At 44.5% G+C, this 18532-nt stretch overlaps 2 protein-coding genes across 2 annotated transcripts in view; both read left to right on the forward strand.

The window, feature by feature from the left end:
• ERN1 (endoplasmic reticulum to nucleus signaling 1) overlaps positions 1 to 8500 on the forward strand; it is a 32296-nt gene extending 23796 nt beyond the window's left edge. Inside the window, 12 exon segments of the mRNA XM_032128858.1 lie at positions 460 to 578; positions 903 to 1085; positions 1663 to 1918; positions 2663 to 2753; positions 3083 to 3272; positions 3773 to 3872; positions 4325 to 4524; positions 4735 to 4882; positions 5371 to 5498; positions 6083 to 6206; positions 6448 to 6515; positions 6725 to 8500. Of these exon segments, the coding sequence (XP_031984749.1) occupies positions 460 to 578; positions 903 to 1085; positions 1663 to 1918; positions 2663 to 2753; positions 3083 to 3272; positions 3773 to 3872; positions 4325 to 4524; positions 4735 to 4882; positions 5371 to 5498; positions 6083 to 6206; positions 6448 to 6515; positions 6725 to 6931 (1814 nt within the window). The 3' untranslated portion in view covers positions 6932 to 8500.
• Positions 8501 to 8592: 92 nt separating this feature from the next.
• LOC116453435 (sterile alpha motif domain-containing protein 9-like) lies at positions 8593 to 17471 on the forward strand. The gene is made up of 5 exons (XM_032128856.1): positions 8593 to 9041; positions 9304 to 9441; positions 10692 to 10835; positions 11298 to 11342; positions 11858 to 17471. The coding sequence occupies exons 4-5, from the start codon at positions 11339 to 11341 to the stop codon at positions 16513 to 16515; spliced, it is 4662 nt and encodes a 1553-aa protein (XP_031984747.1). The 5' UTR covers positions 8593 to 9041; positions 9304 to 9441; positions 10692 to 10835; positions 11298 to 11338; the 3' UTR covers positions 16516 to 17471.
• Positions 17472 to 18532: the final 1061 nt, after the last annotated feature.

Here is an 18532-nt window from a genome sequence, read left to right on the forward strand (position 1 = left end):
GCTGAAGATAATGTTTATTAATTGTCAGCCTATCCTGTGTGTCCCAAGTCCCTGAATTTTGGAATTGACTTTTCAGTGCATTTACAATTCTGCTTCAAAAATGAGGTGAAGTTCAGTTTTAAGTGATGACTGGTGATAATTGAGTGATTTATATGGCAGGAACTCTAGGGCAGGGACAGTGTGCAACTTCCAGCTTTTTTAAGTGCCACCTTTCTCTTCCCATGATCCCTTTCCTTGTTAATACCCTCCCTCCTGCAGTATGTCAGGTAGACAGTTCATGTTCCTCTGCAGCTCTCAGTGACCTCTGCCCTCCATTTTCCCTCTCCTTTCTCTTTCCTGTTCTATACATTAGCATCGTGTTATGTGATGTTCTCACTCTTCAGCAAAGATTCTGCAATCAAGGATATCTTTCCTAAAAAAGGACAGCTTTCTGTTTCAACAAGTGTGTTTTATTTAAAGGGCATCATGAAACACCATTATCTGCCCCTACAAAGATCCTGGAGAAATTCCCAAGCAACCTACCGAAGAGGCCTGAAAACGTGATTCCAGCTGACTCTGATAAAGCCACTATTGAAGAGGTTTGTGATGAGAATTATTCTCTTACTGCATAATAGAAGAATATAAAGGAGTGGAAGTTGGGGGGGACAGAAGGAAAGCTGCATGGAATTACTTCACATTTTTTGTATCAGATGTTCATGTACTTAGCACATAGAATCACTGGTATGAGGAAGTGTCATTTCTTGTTTCAGAATTAAGGCTTTCCGCTGCTTTTGTTTCTCCACGTGCAAAACTTAGACTTTGGTAGGTTTAGAAATTACTAAAAATGATGTAGCAGAAAGGCTGGCTATAAATGCCTCATTACCCGCAGCGATACTGAGCTAACAGAGCTTTCTTTGCCTCAGGTCATTGAAGGTTCCTCAACAGAAGGGCCTCCAGCTGCTCCAAAGGATATTGAAGAGACTCCTGCTCGGCCCATCCCACGGCCAGAGACTCCGGTGGACTCCATGCTGAAGGACATGGCCACAATCATCCTCAGCACCTTCCTGCTTGTGGGCTGGGTGGCTTTCATCATTACCTACCCAATGGTAATGCTGACCTGGCTTGATGTGCTTTTGAGTGTTGGGAGAATCAGGAACATTGTAGAGCCCAGAAATGATACAGGAGTTAATGACACACTCTAGGGATTTTCCCTCTTCACAGATGTGCACTGGGGAGAAAAGGCACAAGTTTGACTTAACAGTGATTTCTCTGGCCATATGTGCCAACTCTGGAGAGGTTTTCTTTTCCATTCACCACCCACCAGTTGTGGGTTTTGTAGGTATTACTCTTTTTGGACATGATCTTAGCATTATTGGCCTTACTGTTCTCTTCCTCACCTGAACCACTGTCAGGTTTTGGATCAAAGCCTTTATCCTTCAATGGTTTAAACACACCTGGTCAACCTAGTAACAGCTTTTTTAACCAAGCCATGTGATTTCTCATCTTGGCAATGGAAGTCCAGAATGAAATAGAAATTGTGAGTGAACATTCCTCAACCTGTGTGGTTGGCAGGGACAGGGCAGGAGAGTTTGGCTCCCACCTTTTAGAAGTAGCTCCCCAATAGCTGTAGAGTTCCCTTACATGACCTGACTGCCAAATCTTCACTGAGGTCCTTTCTCACAGAGTGTCCACCAGCAGCAGCAGAGGCAGCATCAGCTGGAAGAGAAGATCCAGCTCTTGCAGCAACAGAAGCTGTCCTTTGGTGCTCCCAGTGACCTCCCACCCGACGCAGATTTCTTGGACACATCATATGGCCGGATGGAAAGCTCAGGTGCCAGCACCCCAAACCTGTCCCCCAGAGCATCAAACCACTCTGCCTATTCCAACGTCTCCACATCTGATGTTGGGAGCTGCCTCTCCACTGAGCAAGAAGAGGGAGGTAAAGTTGGCCCAGTGTGGTTTATTGTGTCTCTATTTCCCCAGTCTTTGTGATGGTACAGGAGAATATTACTGATGATACTTCATAGCGCAGCAAGATGAAAAGAACCATCGTCCTCATTCAGGCTGAGCCCTGCACACCACAGGCAGGTCTCCATGCCCTGACCCTCAGCAGGATTGTTGCTTTACAGTAACAGCCAGCTGAAGGCTTGTGCTTTCCAGGGCAGCATGTTCCTGTCACTTGTAGCCATTCTAGGGAGATACTAATTCAAATAGAAACATGTATTAAGATGATTAACTGGACTCAAGAAATGGGGATTAGGCAGTGCAACCTTCCTGCCTGGTCTTCCTGTGCACTCATTTGCCCCTTCAAAGGCTGTTAAACCCACTTCCGTAACTGTTAGTCAGCATTTCTTAATTCAACATCTATAAACTTTTAGAAAGAATTTGGCTGCTGAGAACCACTCATTTCTCACAGCTGTGAGCCATAATCTTTCCAGACCATACGTCAGGAGGTGTGTGTAAATGTGTTTTGACTCTTGATGTTGGCTCACTGGGTCACCACAGGGTATTTGCCTACTCAGGGTAAGTACCAATGTGGACATACTCATTTCTTTTGATCATATGTGTGTTAAACTTAAACATGAGCTAAAAGACTTTTACAGACTGGCCCCAAAGTCTGTGCTGTTTAAAAGGCTGCTTTGCCCCATCCTAAACCAGTGCTTGTTTTTCTTTTCTTGTTCAGATGAAGAAGCAAACCGAGTGGTTGTTGGCAAGATTTCGTTTAACCCTAAAGATGTATTGGGACATGGAGCTGAAGGGACAATTGTTTACAGGTAGAAGAGAATGTGTGCATTAAACAGACCAATGTTGTGTTTGTATTAGGTCCCTTTAATTCATTTTTTTTATAAAAGCCCTCACATCTACTATGAACAGAAATGAAACTTTTTGCATATGTCTGGAATATTTTCATGCATTTTCTTCACTAGCAAAAACTACTTTACTTCCCTAAGAAGTGTTTACTGGCCAAATGTACCTGTTTCCAGGTACATTTCCATGTACCTGCTTTCATTAGGCTCTACAATGGCTTCTGTTGTCACATTTTCTGTACATGCTTTGGCTCCAGAGTGTGAAGGGTTGTTGTGCCTTCCCTCCCTGGCTGCAGGGGCTCATTTGATAACCGCGATGTGGCAGTGAAGAGGATTCTCCCTGAATGCTTCAGCTTCGCAGACCGGGAGGTGCAGCTGCTGCGCGAGTCCGACGAGCACCCGAACGTGATCCGCTACTTCTGCACGGAGAGGGACCGGCAGTTCCAGTACATTGCCATTGAGCTGTGTGCTGCCACCCTACAGGAGGTGACCCACAGAACTGGGAACATCTTCTCCCTGGAAGGCCTTCACTTCCCTTGAGCTTAAGTTGCTGAAGTGCCTGATGCAGGAGATGTTCCATTTACTCCCACTGCCACCTCTGTAACAATTACACAATCCTAGAACAGGGGTGTTTTCAAACCTTTAGGAAGACATCCCTAACCCTGGACTGATTTATGGACAGAAGCTGTTGTCCTTTGATTTTTAACTTCTTGTGAAGGACTCCCTTCTAGTCATCCTCCCCCTCCTACCATGCAGACTTTGAAGACTCTCTTCTTCTTTCTGGAGCACAGTGCTATACAGAATTCTCTCTCTGAATGAGACTTCAGAGATCATCACCTTCAGCCAAAAAAAGGCTCTTTGCTGTGTGTTACCAGCTAGCACAATTTACCCAGTCTCATCTTTTTGGGACGGTGAAGTGCATGGATTTATTATTTATGCAGCCTCTAAGCAGTGCTGTGGCTGACTCTCCTGGTTCTCTGTTGCAGTATGTTGAGCAGAAGGCCTTCAGCCACCATGGCTTACAACCCATCACTCTCCTGCAGCAGACAACATCTGGGCTGGCTTACCTGCACTCCCTGAGTATTGGTAAGAATGCCTCTCCTTTCAGGACTGGAGGGAGGAGTACATCTTCTTAATTGGAAAAAGAAGAGACACTGGCCTGGTACTGGTCTGTTCACCTGGCCTCTTGTAAGGTGTCCATGCCTATGGCAGGGGAGTTGGAATGAGACGGTCTTTAAGGTCCCTTTGAACCCAAACCATTCCATGGTTTTATGATTTGACATTGGCCTTGTCCCTGCAACATTCTGCAGCCCCAGAGTACTAAAGCAAGTCCTTACTGTTGGTACAGGGTGCTGAAGTTTTTAGATAGGAGTAATATAAAACATGATGGAATAAAAAAATGAGCCTCTACCAACAACAATCATTGGAAGTTATGACTTTGGTTTAATGAATGGTGGTTCAGCCTTGTGAAAGGTTCATTTAAAAATTTACAAAGATTGTTGGGAGTGCCTGAGTGGATAAGTGGATGTTTGTAACAGTTCACAGGGACCTGAAGCCCCACAACATCCTCATCTCGATGCCCAACGCTCACGGGAAAGTCAAAGCCATGATTTCAGACTTTGGGCTGTGCAAGAAGCTGGCCGTGGGCAGGCACAGCTTCAGCCGCCGCTCGGGTGTGCCGGGCACCGAAGGCTGGATTGCCCCAGAGATGCTGAGTGAAGACTGCAAAGAGAACCCTGTAAGTCCTCGCCCTTCCCAGGCTGCCCAGGAGCAGGCCAGATCCTACCATAGGCAGCACTTGGCGCCTGGGCCTCCAGGCTGCCTTGCAGCTCAAATGTACAAGTCTGAAAATTTCCTTCTGCTCTCAGATGCAAAATAACCACCCTGTGACAATCAGAGCTTTCAGGGGGAAAAGACGTTACTGCTATTGAAGGCTGTTTCTTTGCAGACGTACACGGTGGACATCTTTTCAGCTGGCTGTGTCTTCTATTACGTGGTGTCTGAAGGTGGCCATCCCTTTGGCAAGTCCCTGCAGCGGCAAGCCAACATCCTGCTGGGAGCATACAGCCTGGAGGCTTTGGATGCAGGGAGGCATGGTAAGGACTGCACTGCAGGGATCAGTGAGCGACCCAGCCTGTTAAACACCAACACCCAGGACAGAAACAAGGCCCACAAGAGAGGAGACTTGTACTCCTCAGGTCCTCCTGAAGTAGAGGGCCTAAAGTTCTCAGAGTTAGTGCCCCAGAGCATTTCTGGAATACACAATTTGGAACCCTGCAATCTTGATTGTGAAGTTATTTCCTGTATTTAAAGGGTGAGAGAGAGCTGAACTTTGATATTCTTAGTCTTTGATATTCTTTCTGTTGGTTGCCCAGCACATCTGTGAGGGCAGCGCTTGAACTAGCAGGACAGGAGGAAGTAGAGACCATAATGAATTTCTGAAGTACAAAATTACAAAATTTTACATTTCACTACAGCGTAGAGAAAATAAAAGAGAGAGAAGAGAAAACGTAGAGAAAATAAAAGAAGTAAGAACGTAGAGAAAATAAAAGAAGTAAATTTCCCCGCACCCTCTTCCTTACAGAAGACATTGTTGCTCATGATTTAATAGAGCAGATGATCAACATGGACCCTCAGAAACGGCCGTCTGCCAGCTGTGTTCTCAAACACCCCTTCTTTTGGAGTCTAGAAAAACAGCTCCAGTTCTTTCAGGTTTGTGATGACCTTTGCTCTCCTCTCAGATCTCAGGGCTCCTGTAGACTTTCTTCAGGTCTTGAATTCAGTCTCTCTTTTGTGCCTGTTTGAGGTCATAGAATCCACAGCCTTAGTGTGAGGAGTGAGGCAGCCCAGCTGTAATACCTGGGTGTAGCTCCTAAGCAATTGGCTTAGTCTTACAGCAGATCTTTCCCAGGGGGCCAGAACTGATGTTACCAAGGTCCATTGGTGAAAAGAAGGTCTCCTCTAGCAGCTGCAGTACCCACAGAGAACGTGGCCAGGAGGGTTTTCAAGAACAGGAGTGAACATGCACTCAATCCTGATGTGGGGTGGGAAGTAGCTGAGGACTTGAGATCCTTTCCAGCCTTACCTTCTCCTCTGTGCTAAAAAGGCTTTGGCAAAGGGTGAAACAAATCATCTCGGAAACTTCTGTATCCATTCCCAAGCACTGTCTTGGAGTGACGTGCAATTCTAACTTTATTACCAGGACAGGCTGGTAATAATTGGCCAGAAGCAGCAATTTGAAAATATTGTGAAAAGCTTGGAAATAAAACTAGAAATAATCTGAATGTCTCTTCCAGGATGTTAGTGACCGGATAGAGAAAGAATCTTTAGATGGTCCAATAGTCAAGCAATTAGAAAGAGGTGGAAGAGAAGTGGTGAAAATGGACTGGAGAGAGCACATCACTGTTCCTCTTCAGACAGGTAATGGACAACATTTTATCAGAGTGGGAATTACCTGCTGTTCCCAGTTTGCTGGGACAGGAAAGTGAGGATAACACTGTCTCAGTTTTGGCACATCACTGTTACTTGCCAGTAAAGCATTTCTTCAAATTCAAGTATGTGTTTATATACTAAAACACACCTAGGATCTGTGGCTGCAGACACACACCCCAGCACCAAAAACTGCATCACAACACAAAAAAAAAACTTGTTTCTCTTGCAGATCTTCGAAAATTCAGATCCTATAAAGGTGGCTCTGTCCGGGACCTTCTGAGGGCAATGAGAAATAAGGTAAAGGAGTCTTTTCTTCATGCACTCTCTGGTCCCGCCTCTGGCTGCTGTTGTTGCCAGCCTGTGTCAGACCCTGGTTTAGGTATTGAACTCCTTTACAAGAAACCAATAGGAGGTTACTGTTTCCAGGAACACCAACAGCTTTGTTTGCAAGAGGCTCCTGAACAAACCCTCTGACTGAGCTTTTCCTCTTCTGTTTTCCTCCACAGAAGCACCATTACAGGGAGCTGCCTCCTGAAGTGCAGGAGACCCTGGGCTCCATCCCAGATGATTTTGTGTGTTACTTTACAGCTCGTTTCCCTCGCCTGCTCCTGCACACCTACCACGCTATGCACATCTGCTGCCATGAAAGACTCTTCCAGCATTACTATGCTGAGGACTTTGCAGAGCTGAGCCTTACAGGAGACATGGTTTGAGAGGAGAGGGATGGAGCTTTCCTCTCTGGGACCAACATTCCAAGCACAGGCCTACCCTTAGCAGGGAAAAGTGGGATCAAAGAGCTGAATTCTCTCTCTTTGAAGAAACCAAGCTTCCAAAAAGTGCCTTGTACCTGTGCCTGTGCTGGATCAGGACATAGTGAAGCCCAGGGTGTGAATGGTAAAGTTTGAACCCTGGGGATGGAGTTACTGACTCCAAGGCAGTTTTCAAGACTGTGGAAATGAAGAGCAACAGCTGGATATAACCATCACCCAATATCCCTGTACTGTATGTGATTTTGTAATGGATGTGTTTTACTACTACCAAAAAAAAAAAAAAATTCTAATTCAGTGATTGAAATCATATAATTACTCGGGACTGGGATGTGCAAAAGGAGCCCCTTGGTTGTAGCAAATCATCCGAACCTGCCATTGCACTGCTGCCACATTAGGCATTAGGCACACCACAGTGATTGCAAAGGGAATCATTCACAATTATCCAAAAAATGGTATGAAAGTACCATTTCTGTTTAATCAGTACTACCCTGGAAAATTAGTCCCTCATACTTGAGCAGAAACAATGAAGTTTTAAAAAATACTGACTTGAAACATCAAGTCAAGGTTTACCTACTCTGAAAATAAGCCTTGTTGTTTAACATCAACCAGTATCCACAGAAGAGCTTGAACAGTCCTCAACTCACAGTATGAGAACAGATCTGCACAAGTATCTGCAGCAAACACCAATGGCAGCTGAGAGCTGCCTGTGACTCATCAACTGCAAATGTCTCAAGGGGTAAGAAAAGGCCACAGCCACAGGGCCAGGGGTGAGACAGTCCTGGGAAAAAGGACATGAATCAAGAGCTGTTCAGAGAAGTGAAATCAGGGCAGTGTTTAAGGGGTGCCACAGAGCTGTAAAACCCCATTTTCTGTATGTGTGGGCTGGTAATTCCATCCATGGGAGCCTGTGTGGTTAAAGATGCAGTATTTCTTTACATTGGCCCTGAAGCTGTGACAAAGCATCACATGTGCTAGGATGAAGAAATGCTGAATGCTAATGTAGCTGGGGTGTTCTTTTACAATATATTTATTTAATGTATTTATATTTATTTAATTTTTACTACAAAGTGGTATCAAATCCAAGTGGTACAAGTATGAAGCATGCCAAATCAGTCTTAATCAGTTTAGTGTTTATATTTAATCATCAGATAACAACTCGAAGAGGAAAGTGATACTGCATCTTTCAATGGAATTGAAGGCGAAATTACAAAGTGGGAATGTGTATGACTGTGCCATTGTGTCTTAAATAAATTATTGCCAGTAATATGTATGATGGGGTATGTACAGCTACTTTTCTGGAGATACTTTACAGGATGTTTTTTTCCTACTTTTACAAAGTGAGAGCAATTTACCTAAGATGCCAAACTCTGCAGGTTACATGTTTCTAAAGCTTGAAAACATAATGATAATTTTACCTAAAAAGATTCAAAGCCTATTTAATATTTTTGTATTTCTCATGTAAAGGTCTTTTATAAATCTACTAAATAAAGACTTGTACTCAGATTAAAACCCCACAGCTTTTAGTGACAATGTGTGCCCAGGGAACCCAGCAGGCCTGGTGCTCTCAGAGCTGTCAGAACTGAGTGGGGGAGGAGACAAGGCCTGCAGCAGCCCCGTCCTGCCTCCCTGGGGAAGGGACGTGCCTGGTTTTTGGTGCCTGGTTTTTGAGCCTACTCAACTCGTTGCCTGCCTCTTGATCCAACAGAGGATGCAGGAATTGTTCGGGTGGGGGGGAGCACTGAGCCTCCCTGAAGGCCCAGGAGCCTCGTTTGTTACTCTGACAGTCCCCAGGCACCAGCCACCTCCAGTCTGGTGGCTGAGGCAAGTGCACAGGTGAGAGAAAATGGCAGGAATTTGTGCTGCTAAGATAAAGATCAAATGGTTTTCGTGAAACTGAGCTGATAACAGATCACGTGTTTTACAGGAAACAGAAAGTCACTAAGACAGTTCTGTGTGCAGCACAGCCTTCCTGGGCCCCAGTGGCAGAGGGCCTGGGCTAAGGAGCCTCTTGTGCTCTATTAACTACCCTGCCAACCTCTCCACTACTTACTTGGTGAGGAGGCCTGGAGTGAGTAGATAGCTAATACAGAGGGCAGTAAGTGAGGTGGATCTAAAACTTTAAAATACAAAAAAAAGAATAAATACATCCCACACCCCATCCTGACAGCTGGTTTTGGTGAGGCTAGGCTGCTGGATTGTAACGGCAGCACCACGCAGCAGAAGCACTGCTGCGAAGGGGGTGGAGACTGGATGGCTCACCAGAAATGTTTGTCTAAAGCAGTTTCCCCTTTTTTATTTCCGGAATAATTTTCAAGAGACCCGCAGGAGCTGCAGAACACCCACAGTGCTCATACTGCTGCCCGTGCAGAGCCTGGCACCCAGGTGTTGGAGCACCTTCCCTCCCTTCCTCCTATGGAAACTCCCTGCAGGCAGCACTGGAGACACTCGGCAAGGTAAGCCCTCCGTGCGCTGCGGGCCATTCAGCCCGGCGGGTTACTTTACTGGTAGCAGGCTCAACGAAAAGTGAGGATGTCCCTCCACTGCCACCCACCCAGCTCTGTCCCCCCGGCCACCCCACTGGGGTAGGAGCTCCTCGGCAGCACTACATGGGACTGTCTGAGAGCTCAGAGACGTGGGAGCGAGGCGCAGACAGCTCTGCCCCCAGCCCCGCAGCTGCACCCCCTCGCTGCCCAGCCGTGCAGCCCAGAGCAGCCAGAGCCCACTGGAGCACAAACCCGGTGCCACCGACTAGCACCCGACTGCTGCTAGAACCAGGAGGGATCAGGGACCCCCGGGCCCCCTCCAGCCGCGCCTCCTCAGCCCTGCCCCCGCTCTGCTCAGCCTCCATTCCAGTTTCGATTCCCCGGCAAGGCTTTTTGCTCTGAAACGCTTCCTGACGTCAGCTGTTACAGCGGGCTGGGGCGGAGAGACAGGCGCGGAACGGGATTCACCACAAGCCGACCCACTGTACAAGCCCAGCCACGGGAGGCGGCCAAAGGCTCTAAAAGACCAGTATTTCAGAGCCATTTTAGCCCCCTTTCTCGGGGAAAGCTGCACCAAGTGTCAATGGAAATCAGTCTCCCACCCTTTTTATAACCAGCCTGTTTACACTTACGCTGAGGGATGTCTTACAGCTACAGCACATCCGGGCAGTCCTGTAACAGGCTCCCCCTTAGAGCCACCTGCTCACACGAAAGTTACAACCATGCTGGTGCCTCAGCCCCCCAAGGCTTGCACAGGGCTGACCAGGTGCAAAAAAGCTTAATGTGCACTTGTTGGTTTTTTCCAGCATACCCTATTCTCCCAGAGCCAGTATCTCCCCAAACCACTACCTTCTGCTGAGCTCACCTCCTGCCAAGCCATAGTCCCAGGGATTGAGCACTCGTCTCCTTCCCCCAGTAACACCTTTACACTTGCGGATATTGTGGAGACCTTGACCAGCTGCACTGGTGGCTGCTCCTTTTACACTTGCTGGTGCTGTTTAGCACCACGAGCTGCAGGGGTGGAGCTGGCTGAGCTACTGCACCAGCTGAACCAGAGAGTTGAGCCCCCACACCACAGTAAGAGAAGAAACACCACCATCACAGTGCACATTTTACTGTGACCCCTGGTGTCCAGGCTCGTGGATGGTTATTGCTGACTGTGAATGTCTCATATCTCTGCTGTCACACTGAGCAGTGTATTTAACCCATTCCTCTTGCAGTACGGAACTGGCTGTCCCTGCAGCCAACCCCTGAAATGGAGGCTGGGCACAAGAAGGATGTCACAACTCAGGCGAGGACACCCCATTAAACAGAAAACCTTCTGCTGGGTTGGGCAGTGAGTTAACTGCTTCTTGGAAATTTTGGTAAGCACCAGAACAGATGCGGGAAAAGAGAAGGAGCAGGGGAGAGTATACCCACCAAAGAAGGGAGGGAGAAAAGGGAGTGTGAAGGAACAAAAGGCAGGGAGAGTGAGAAAAAGCAATAAAAAGCAAGAGATGGAACCTGGGGGATACAGTGGTGGTGGGCCTCCTTTTCTCCAGTACATATTTCTTTTGAAAGAGCTGTTAGGCTCAGCTGTCAGCACAAGCTTCTCCAGCAACCCCTCCTACTTCCTTCACATTCGTGTGTGTCAGAGGCAGGAGCAGCTGCCTTCACACAGGCACACAGAAACAGCATAGCTGGCAAGAACAGGCTTTTAGAGGTACAGAAATGACCTTGGACCAAAAAGGTGGGGAGGAAGTTGGGAAAATAGAATACCAAAGTCAGCTTGAACTAACACAGGAACATTAACTGTAAATCTGAAGACTTATTTTTTCCCCCTCTAGGGTTTTGTTCACTAACAGCAGGATTTCCCTCACCAAAGACAATGGGTATGTATTGCTTTCAGAAAATTTGTATTTTATATGTAGCAATTTACTTTTTAATATCTGCATTTGAAGGATTCATCTCTAGTGGGGAACTAATCAGTACTCCTATCATCATCTTAGGGTTTGTATTGATGCTATCTTCCTTTAGCAGAAAATAATCAGACTCAAGTGGGTAAATAATCTACCCAGACCTGTCCAGTTTATGGAATCCAGTCCTGCCAATTCCCATAAACCTTATCACATCATTCCCTGCAAAAAACCATTCTGAGTTATTTCCTTGACTGCCTTTGAGGATAATTTCCAAGTCTCCTTCCTAGTTTCCTGCTTTGCTGATTTATTAGTCTTGCACCACTGTTTAGAACTGCTTCTGATTAAGGATACTTTGTCCTCAGAACTGACATACTTGAGAAATTAAGACCTGCTCTCTCACTGTGACTGGTAGAAAGAAAATAATCTAACATTCAGCATGGCCAAACAAAGATTAGTTTGTATTAGTTATATGTAATTTTAACTTCTAGATTACAAAACATTACCTGTGAATGAATGGGATGAGAACCATGTAAAATGTTGGCTGGAGTCTACTGGAATCAAGAAGGAGTACGTAGATAAACTATATGCAGAAGAAGTGACAGGCCCAGCACTAATAGAACTGGATGAGTCTTTCCTCAAAGAAGACATAGGAATGAAGAAAGGCCAAATCCAGATCTTAATCCACAAGAGAGATGACCTTCTGCAGCTCCAGGACAAGGCACAGCAAGCGGAGGACTCCAGCAGCAAAACACCCGACAGAACAGATGCACAAACAGGCCCAGCCAGAGCCAGCAACACCCCCGCCCAGGGCACAGCAATTGGAGGCAGCTCTGGTGCTGTGGGTACAACCAGCAGCGAGAACACAGCTCCTACTTCTGGCAAGAGGCAAAGAAGCAGCAAGAAATCCCAGCTTCAAAGTTCTGATGAAGTTTTAGAGCTCAGAAACTGTCGGCCATTTAGAAGTCAGGATACTGATTTCAAATACGTGAAAGACACAGTTCTTGCTCCAGAATCAGGAGTCAGTGATTTAATAATTCCTTGCCATGAATACAAATCTTTTGCCATTGCTGCAGAACTGAACAAATATCAAGTGCAGTCAAAATTTGCCTCTGAAGTGATACGATTTGCTTCAGCCTGCATGAACATTCGAACAAATGGCACCATCCATTTTGGTGTCATGGACAGTGTTGAGGACAAGGGCTGGAAACACGGACAGATTGTTGGCATAAAGGTCAAAAACCGAGAAGACTTTGTTGATGCACTGGATTATATAGAAAAGTGCTTTTGCAATGATTTACAAGAAGTTGCAAGAAAATGTATTCACCCACCTGTGTTTGTTGAAGTGATTTCAAAAGACTCTCAGGAACAAAGATTTGTAGTGGAGGTTGACATTGAACCAACATTCAGCTTGGTAAAGAAGAATTGTTTTGAAGTTTATTTACCAAAATACAACGAAAGCAGCCAGAAGGTGATCCTGACCAAAGAACCAGCTCTCTACCAGAGATTAGGAGCAAAGTCTGAACCTGTGCAGCGCAACAAACTCACTGCTTTCATTCAGGCTGTGCCAGACAGGGACACTCAAAGAGAAAGAGCTGAGCTCTCCAGCAAACAAGTACCTACAGAAATACCTCAAGATTTAGGAAGAAAGTTATCAATTCTATTAAATGATGGCAAAAGCTATATGGATGATTCCCTACGGTACATCCTTGTCACAAACAGCTGTGAACAGGACAATCTGAATTACATCAACTTTTTAATGCACTTGAACATTTTCTGTGTCTTTGACTTTGATGAACATTCTAATGTGTCAGGACTGTACAGCAAGTACAAAGAGCACCATGAAACAAGTTCTTATTTTTTACAGGATTTTTTCAAAGAAATTGATAATTCTCCCTCTCAGAAACTGTTTGATCAGACCAGCTGGATATTCTGCAATGGGCGCAGTGACTTCCTTGGGGATGAAAAACCTTGTGATGAAAATACATGGATTAGAACAAAAAAAAAATACTTGAAGAAAGTAATTACTTGTATCTGTGAGGAAATTCTGCCGGAGCGCTCTTTCATTGTGCTTTTTCTATTGCTATCACCAGTGCAGAAACCACTTGTGGACACTTTTCAGGAATTCTATACAGAGATGAATGGCATGGAGTACATCATCTGCATTGCAGAGTCCAGAGAAAATTACAGAAAGTGGGCTAATCTAGCTCAGGAATCCTGCAGCATTGAGACACTAGAACAATGCAGTATTGTGGGTATGAAGCTCAGTCATGTAGATGCCACCATCCAATCAATGCTGCCTTCTACAGCCCAACCCAGACACCTGCCAGCTTCCACTGGAGGGGTGTGTACACTTCCCTTGCGGGAAGAAGAGAAACTGTATTCCCTAGAAATCCTTTGTGCTGACCAATGTGATGATATCAAATTAAATCTTTGGACTGAAAAACAAAAACAAGAAATAGAACAAAATTTTTACCGCGGGAGAAAAATCATGTGGGAAAACTTGTGGCTTGCTGATAAAAAACTCTGTGGGGATATCATTGAACGTGAAGCATGCACGGAGGCAAGCAAACTCTTGGACGGCATTTTGCGAGGAAGTGGACAAAATTATTCTGTGGCTAAACTAAAGATATTTCACCATCCTGGAAGCGGTGGAAGCACAATAGCACGGCAAGTTCTATGGAAAAGCAGAAAGCGTTTTAGATGTGCTGTTATCAAGACCTCATATTCACCTTCAACTGTTTGTAACCATGTGCTTGCACTTAGAGATTATGAAGAAAAGGAAATCACTCACTGTTTTCCTGTGCTGCTCCTGATCGAAGATTATGATGATGAGTACTTTGAAGAACTACAGATTGAGTTAATGGAGGCTGTAGCAACCAGGAAAATGAATACCTCCAGACCTTACTTCATCCTTATGTGCTGTAGACGATGCAATGACCCTGAAAGGCTTTGCAAGGCTTCTCCACTGGACACAGTTGCTGTCACTCACAAGCTGACAGAGTCAGAGAAAAATCTGTTCAACACTAAACTTGAAAAACTGAAGCAGAAAGATGTCAAACCGGAATTCATACTTACGTTTGTGCTGATGTGTGAGGAGTTCAATAAAACGTACGTGTCAGACTTGGTAGCGCACATACTGCATGGCATTGACCCCTTCTCTCGTGACACCTGCTTGATGCGTTACGTGGCTCTGCTCAACTGTTATGTACCCAATTCATACGTTTCACTGTCACACTGTGAGGCTTTTCTGGGGCTGGGGGCATATACAGAGAGTAAAGCAAGGGCATACGATTTCAAACATCGCTTGAGTGAACAAGCAAGAATGATTTTTATTGAGCTAAGGGAAAGTACTACTTATATTTCATCTGTCCGGATAATACACTGCCTGGTTGCAAAAGAAATTCTGCATCAGCTTTCAGGGAATCAATCACTAAGTCAACTTGCAACAACTCTTCTTCAGGAAAAGATACTCTTTGAAAACAGATTTGGACGTGAAGAATTCATAAAGTTTATCAGACATCTGTTTATTCGACGTGATAAAAGAAGCAGGGGTGACAATACCGATACTCTCTTTTCCCCATTCATTGAACATGTGTGTGAAGCTGAAGACTGTGAAAAAGCTATTGCTGTTTTAAAAGCTGCATATGAACTCCTTGGAAAAGATCCATTTTTTGCCCAGCAGCTTGCCAGACTAAATTACAGCAACGAAAAATTTGAAGATGCAAAATACTGGGCACAGGTCGCAAAATCTCATTTGCCAACTGATTCTTATATTTTGGATACAGAAGGTCAAGTCTACAGGAAATGGTTTAGCTTCACTGTGGATAAAATGACAGAGGAGGACACCCCTGAAAGGATCACTGAGAAGATAGAAATTGCTCTTAAAGCTATGAAATGCTTCAGGGCTGCACAGCAGGCTGCAAAGGAAGAACGTGAAATTATGAACAACGCTGGCTATTTTGGAGAAGTAGAAGTAGGTTGTCGCCTTCTTCGATTTTTGTCCACACTCCCTGTATTCCACAGAAGTCCAGAGGGGGAATATACTGAGCTTGTGAAATACCTCACCACAGACTACATTCCTGAAGACATAAAAAGAACATGGGGAACACTTCACTCCCGCTTAAAAGGCTTGCGCCAGAACCTGTACAATGCTCTGGAATGGATTTCAGAAGAACTAAGTTATTTCCAAACAGATAAAAACCAAGAGAAGGATGATGAAAATGATGATAAGGAAGAACAAATTTATAATCCCAGAAAATGGCTGAAAAGACAGTCAGAGGTATACGCTAAATTTTTTATCTCAACATCACTTATTGATGACAGCAACAATGGTCCTGAAACTCAGCTCATGAGACGTATGAGTATTTATAGGAGTGGTGGAGGAAATGTCACCAATATCCTGTCATTCTTAACAGATAAGAAAGAGAACAGGTCAGCTGAAAAGCTAGAAAGGATCCTTAGTTTCTATCCAGAAAACCCGCTAAGGAACAGGCTAGAGGACAACGATCTGATCAATTATATTTTGAGCCACATCACATTAGCCTGCTTAACACCAGGATCAGCCAAACTCCTTCCACTGCCAACTCTGCGTGAGCTCAGTCTAAGATTCTTCAAAGGAAAACGACCATTTCCAGCAAGTGCCTTTTTTTTGCTCACCTTGCTGTACTGGCCAGATGAGGCATTAGATAAAGAGCCTAATCCAGATAAAGATGAAATTTTAACTTCAGCCCTTCAAACCCTGAAACGCTTATATGACATCAAAATGAAAGATGTTCCTACCAGAAAGAAAAGAATCTACACTCATTTTTTTCTGGGAAAAGGTTATGGCTTAAGTAAGATTGTGCACAAAACTAAAATTGATAAATTGATGGTGGGATCCTTAGATGAAAGGAGAATGAAGTGGCTGCATGGAACTGTATGGAATATTTCCATAATTCGTGACAATCTCAAAAGAGTTTCTGGCTGGACCAAGGACAGAAATTTATTTATACGTGGTCACGTGAAGGAGCTCCGTATCTTGCCACTCCATCATGAATCAGTGCCCGCTGGAAATGAAAATGTGACCTTTTATTTAGGCTTTTCATTTAATGGCCTTGTTGCTTTCAATATTGAGGTTGAAAATGATCCAGCTATCAGAAGAACATAAGGTATGCAGTACATTACCGTATGCACTGTGCTCTTAAAATGCACAGCACTGGAACTGTCCACTCTCACATTTAAAACTAAAAGTGGACTGCCCTGGGTAAACACCAGGCAACAAGAAAATCAGAGTTAACAACTATAATAGTGACAAAATAACTAAAAAATTTTGAAACTACTTGTAAAAGTGTACTTAGAGTCAAGCCTTTGATAGTTTTGGAGTCACAGAAAGCAAGGTTTCAAACCAAAGACAACAGTCAATTCCTTTCTTCTCACCTCATAGATTAGGATTTGTGGTTAATTTCTGTGTAGTCTTGATCAGTAAAAGAATTTGTCCAGTGTAACTACATTTTTGCTCCTGAATCAGCAACAGAAAAGTGAACTCACACCACATCTGCAGCTCTGGCTGTAACATACTTTGCTCTCTGACACATACCATGTATGAAATACAACTACCAACTGCAAAGCCAGGGTCAGTATAGAAGCAATTTTACAGCTGACTTTGCAAACATCAGGACTGACAAAAAAGAGGTCTCAAATTCTGTGTAACTACTGCATTGCTTCTCTGTGCAAACATTACTTTACTAGACATATTTGTATCTAGGGTGGGGTGCAGAGACCTGTGAGCAGAGATATGGATGACATAAAAGATTATTTGTAAGCACTGTTATGTGTTTCATAGTCCAAGCAATTCCTGCACTTGGTGAAATGATTTTGCATTATCATCCAAGGAATCCCAGAGTACAGAACTCAAATCTGTCTGTAACATACATCCATGATTTGAAAAATGCAAAGTTTTTCAGTGCTGTGTTTGCAACCATGATGTCACATTCAGCTTCTAATAACAAAAGTGCTTGTTGTTGGAGTTTCACACTGTTTGATGTAAGATACTGTGACTAAAATTGCCTAAAAAACTGTCATGTAACTTGTTTTAATCTAATAAATATCTTTTATGAAGAATTACCATTTCTCTGTGAGCTTTATTACCCTTCCTGAGGATGTATTTCCAACAGTAGCTAGGTATGATTTGCTTTTCCAACTGCAGCCAAGATCTGGGCACAGCCAAAAACTGTAAAAGGAATTGCAAGCCATAGTGAATTCAGAAGAAAGAGGATGAAACCAAAGACTATTGTCTAATTCAAGCCTTCACATTCTGGCCTCAGGTAGCAGAAATAATTGCCAGAAGCAAGAGAGCTGAAGGATCAGAGAAATCCCCCTCTGCTCCCCAGCCCCAATGCAGGGGACAGGAGTATGTTTGAAAAGGGCAAAGGCAGCTTTCCCAAGTCTAGCCTGGGGCATTAGGATGGCTTCAACACGGAGCAGAAATAGGATATGCAAACTTACTGAAAAGCACAGGAATGAAAAGCAAAGCATTGACTGCTCACTACATGTAGAACCTGCTCAAATGCTGTGGCAGAGGCAAAGACTTAGTTTTTAAAAGAAACTGTTACCACGATGAAAAATTACAGCCACCTTGGCCAGGAGGGTCTGTCTTGTAACTTGTTTTCTGCCTGCACACACCCAACTAGATTCTGCAGATAGCAGTGCTTTGCCCTGTAACCCACATATGCTTGAGTCTTGTCTTTGAGGCATAAATAGGGGTCTTGCTTTTCAAATATGCCCACTTCTACCTCTAAGAAATTAAAAGTTTAGATTCAAACTCTTTACTTCATCCCGCCCAGCCCTACAGAAAAAAAAAAAACCCAAAACAAGTTTTAGAGAAAAAGTGTAAACTTACAGATTAAATCTTGGGGTCCCACGTTGCAAAAACAACCAGCTAAGGCTCACAGGGCAGCAAGTACAGACCCACCCTTCCTACCAGTCATGTTCACACTGGCAGGGCTCCAACCTGTCAGGCAACACACAACTGCCCTTGCTCTAACCAGCTTTTAGTACAAAGTAGTTCTCAAATGCCCCTCAGATTCCCCTGGAGGGGAAAGGGCCAGAGGACAAATGCTCATAAAGAGCTTCTGCACAGCAGCAGTGTTCCCTGAAGGGTCCTCTACTGCACCTCCTTGTCACAC

The sequence above is a fragment of the Corvus moneduloides genome, chromosome 19 (assembly GCF_009650955.1).
Source record: "Corvus moneduloides isolate bCorMon1 chromosome 19, bCorMon1.pri, whole genome shotgun sequence".
Lineage (NCBI taxonomy): Eukaryota > Metazoa > Chordata > Aves > Passeriformes > Corvidae > Corvus > Corvus moneduloides.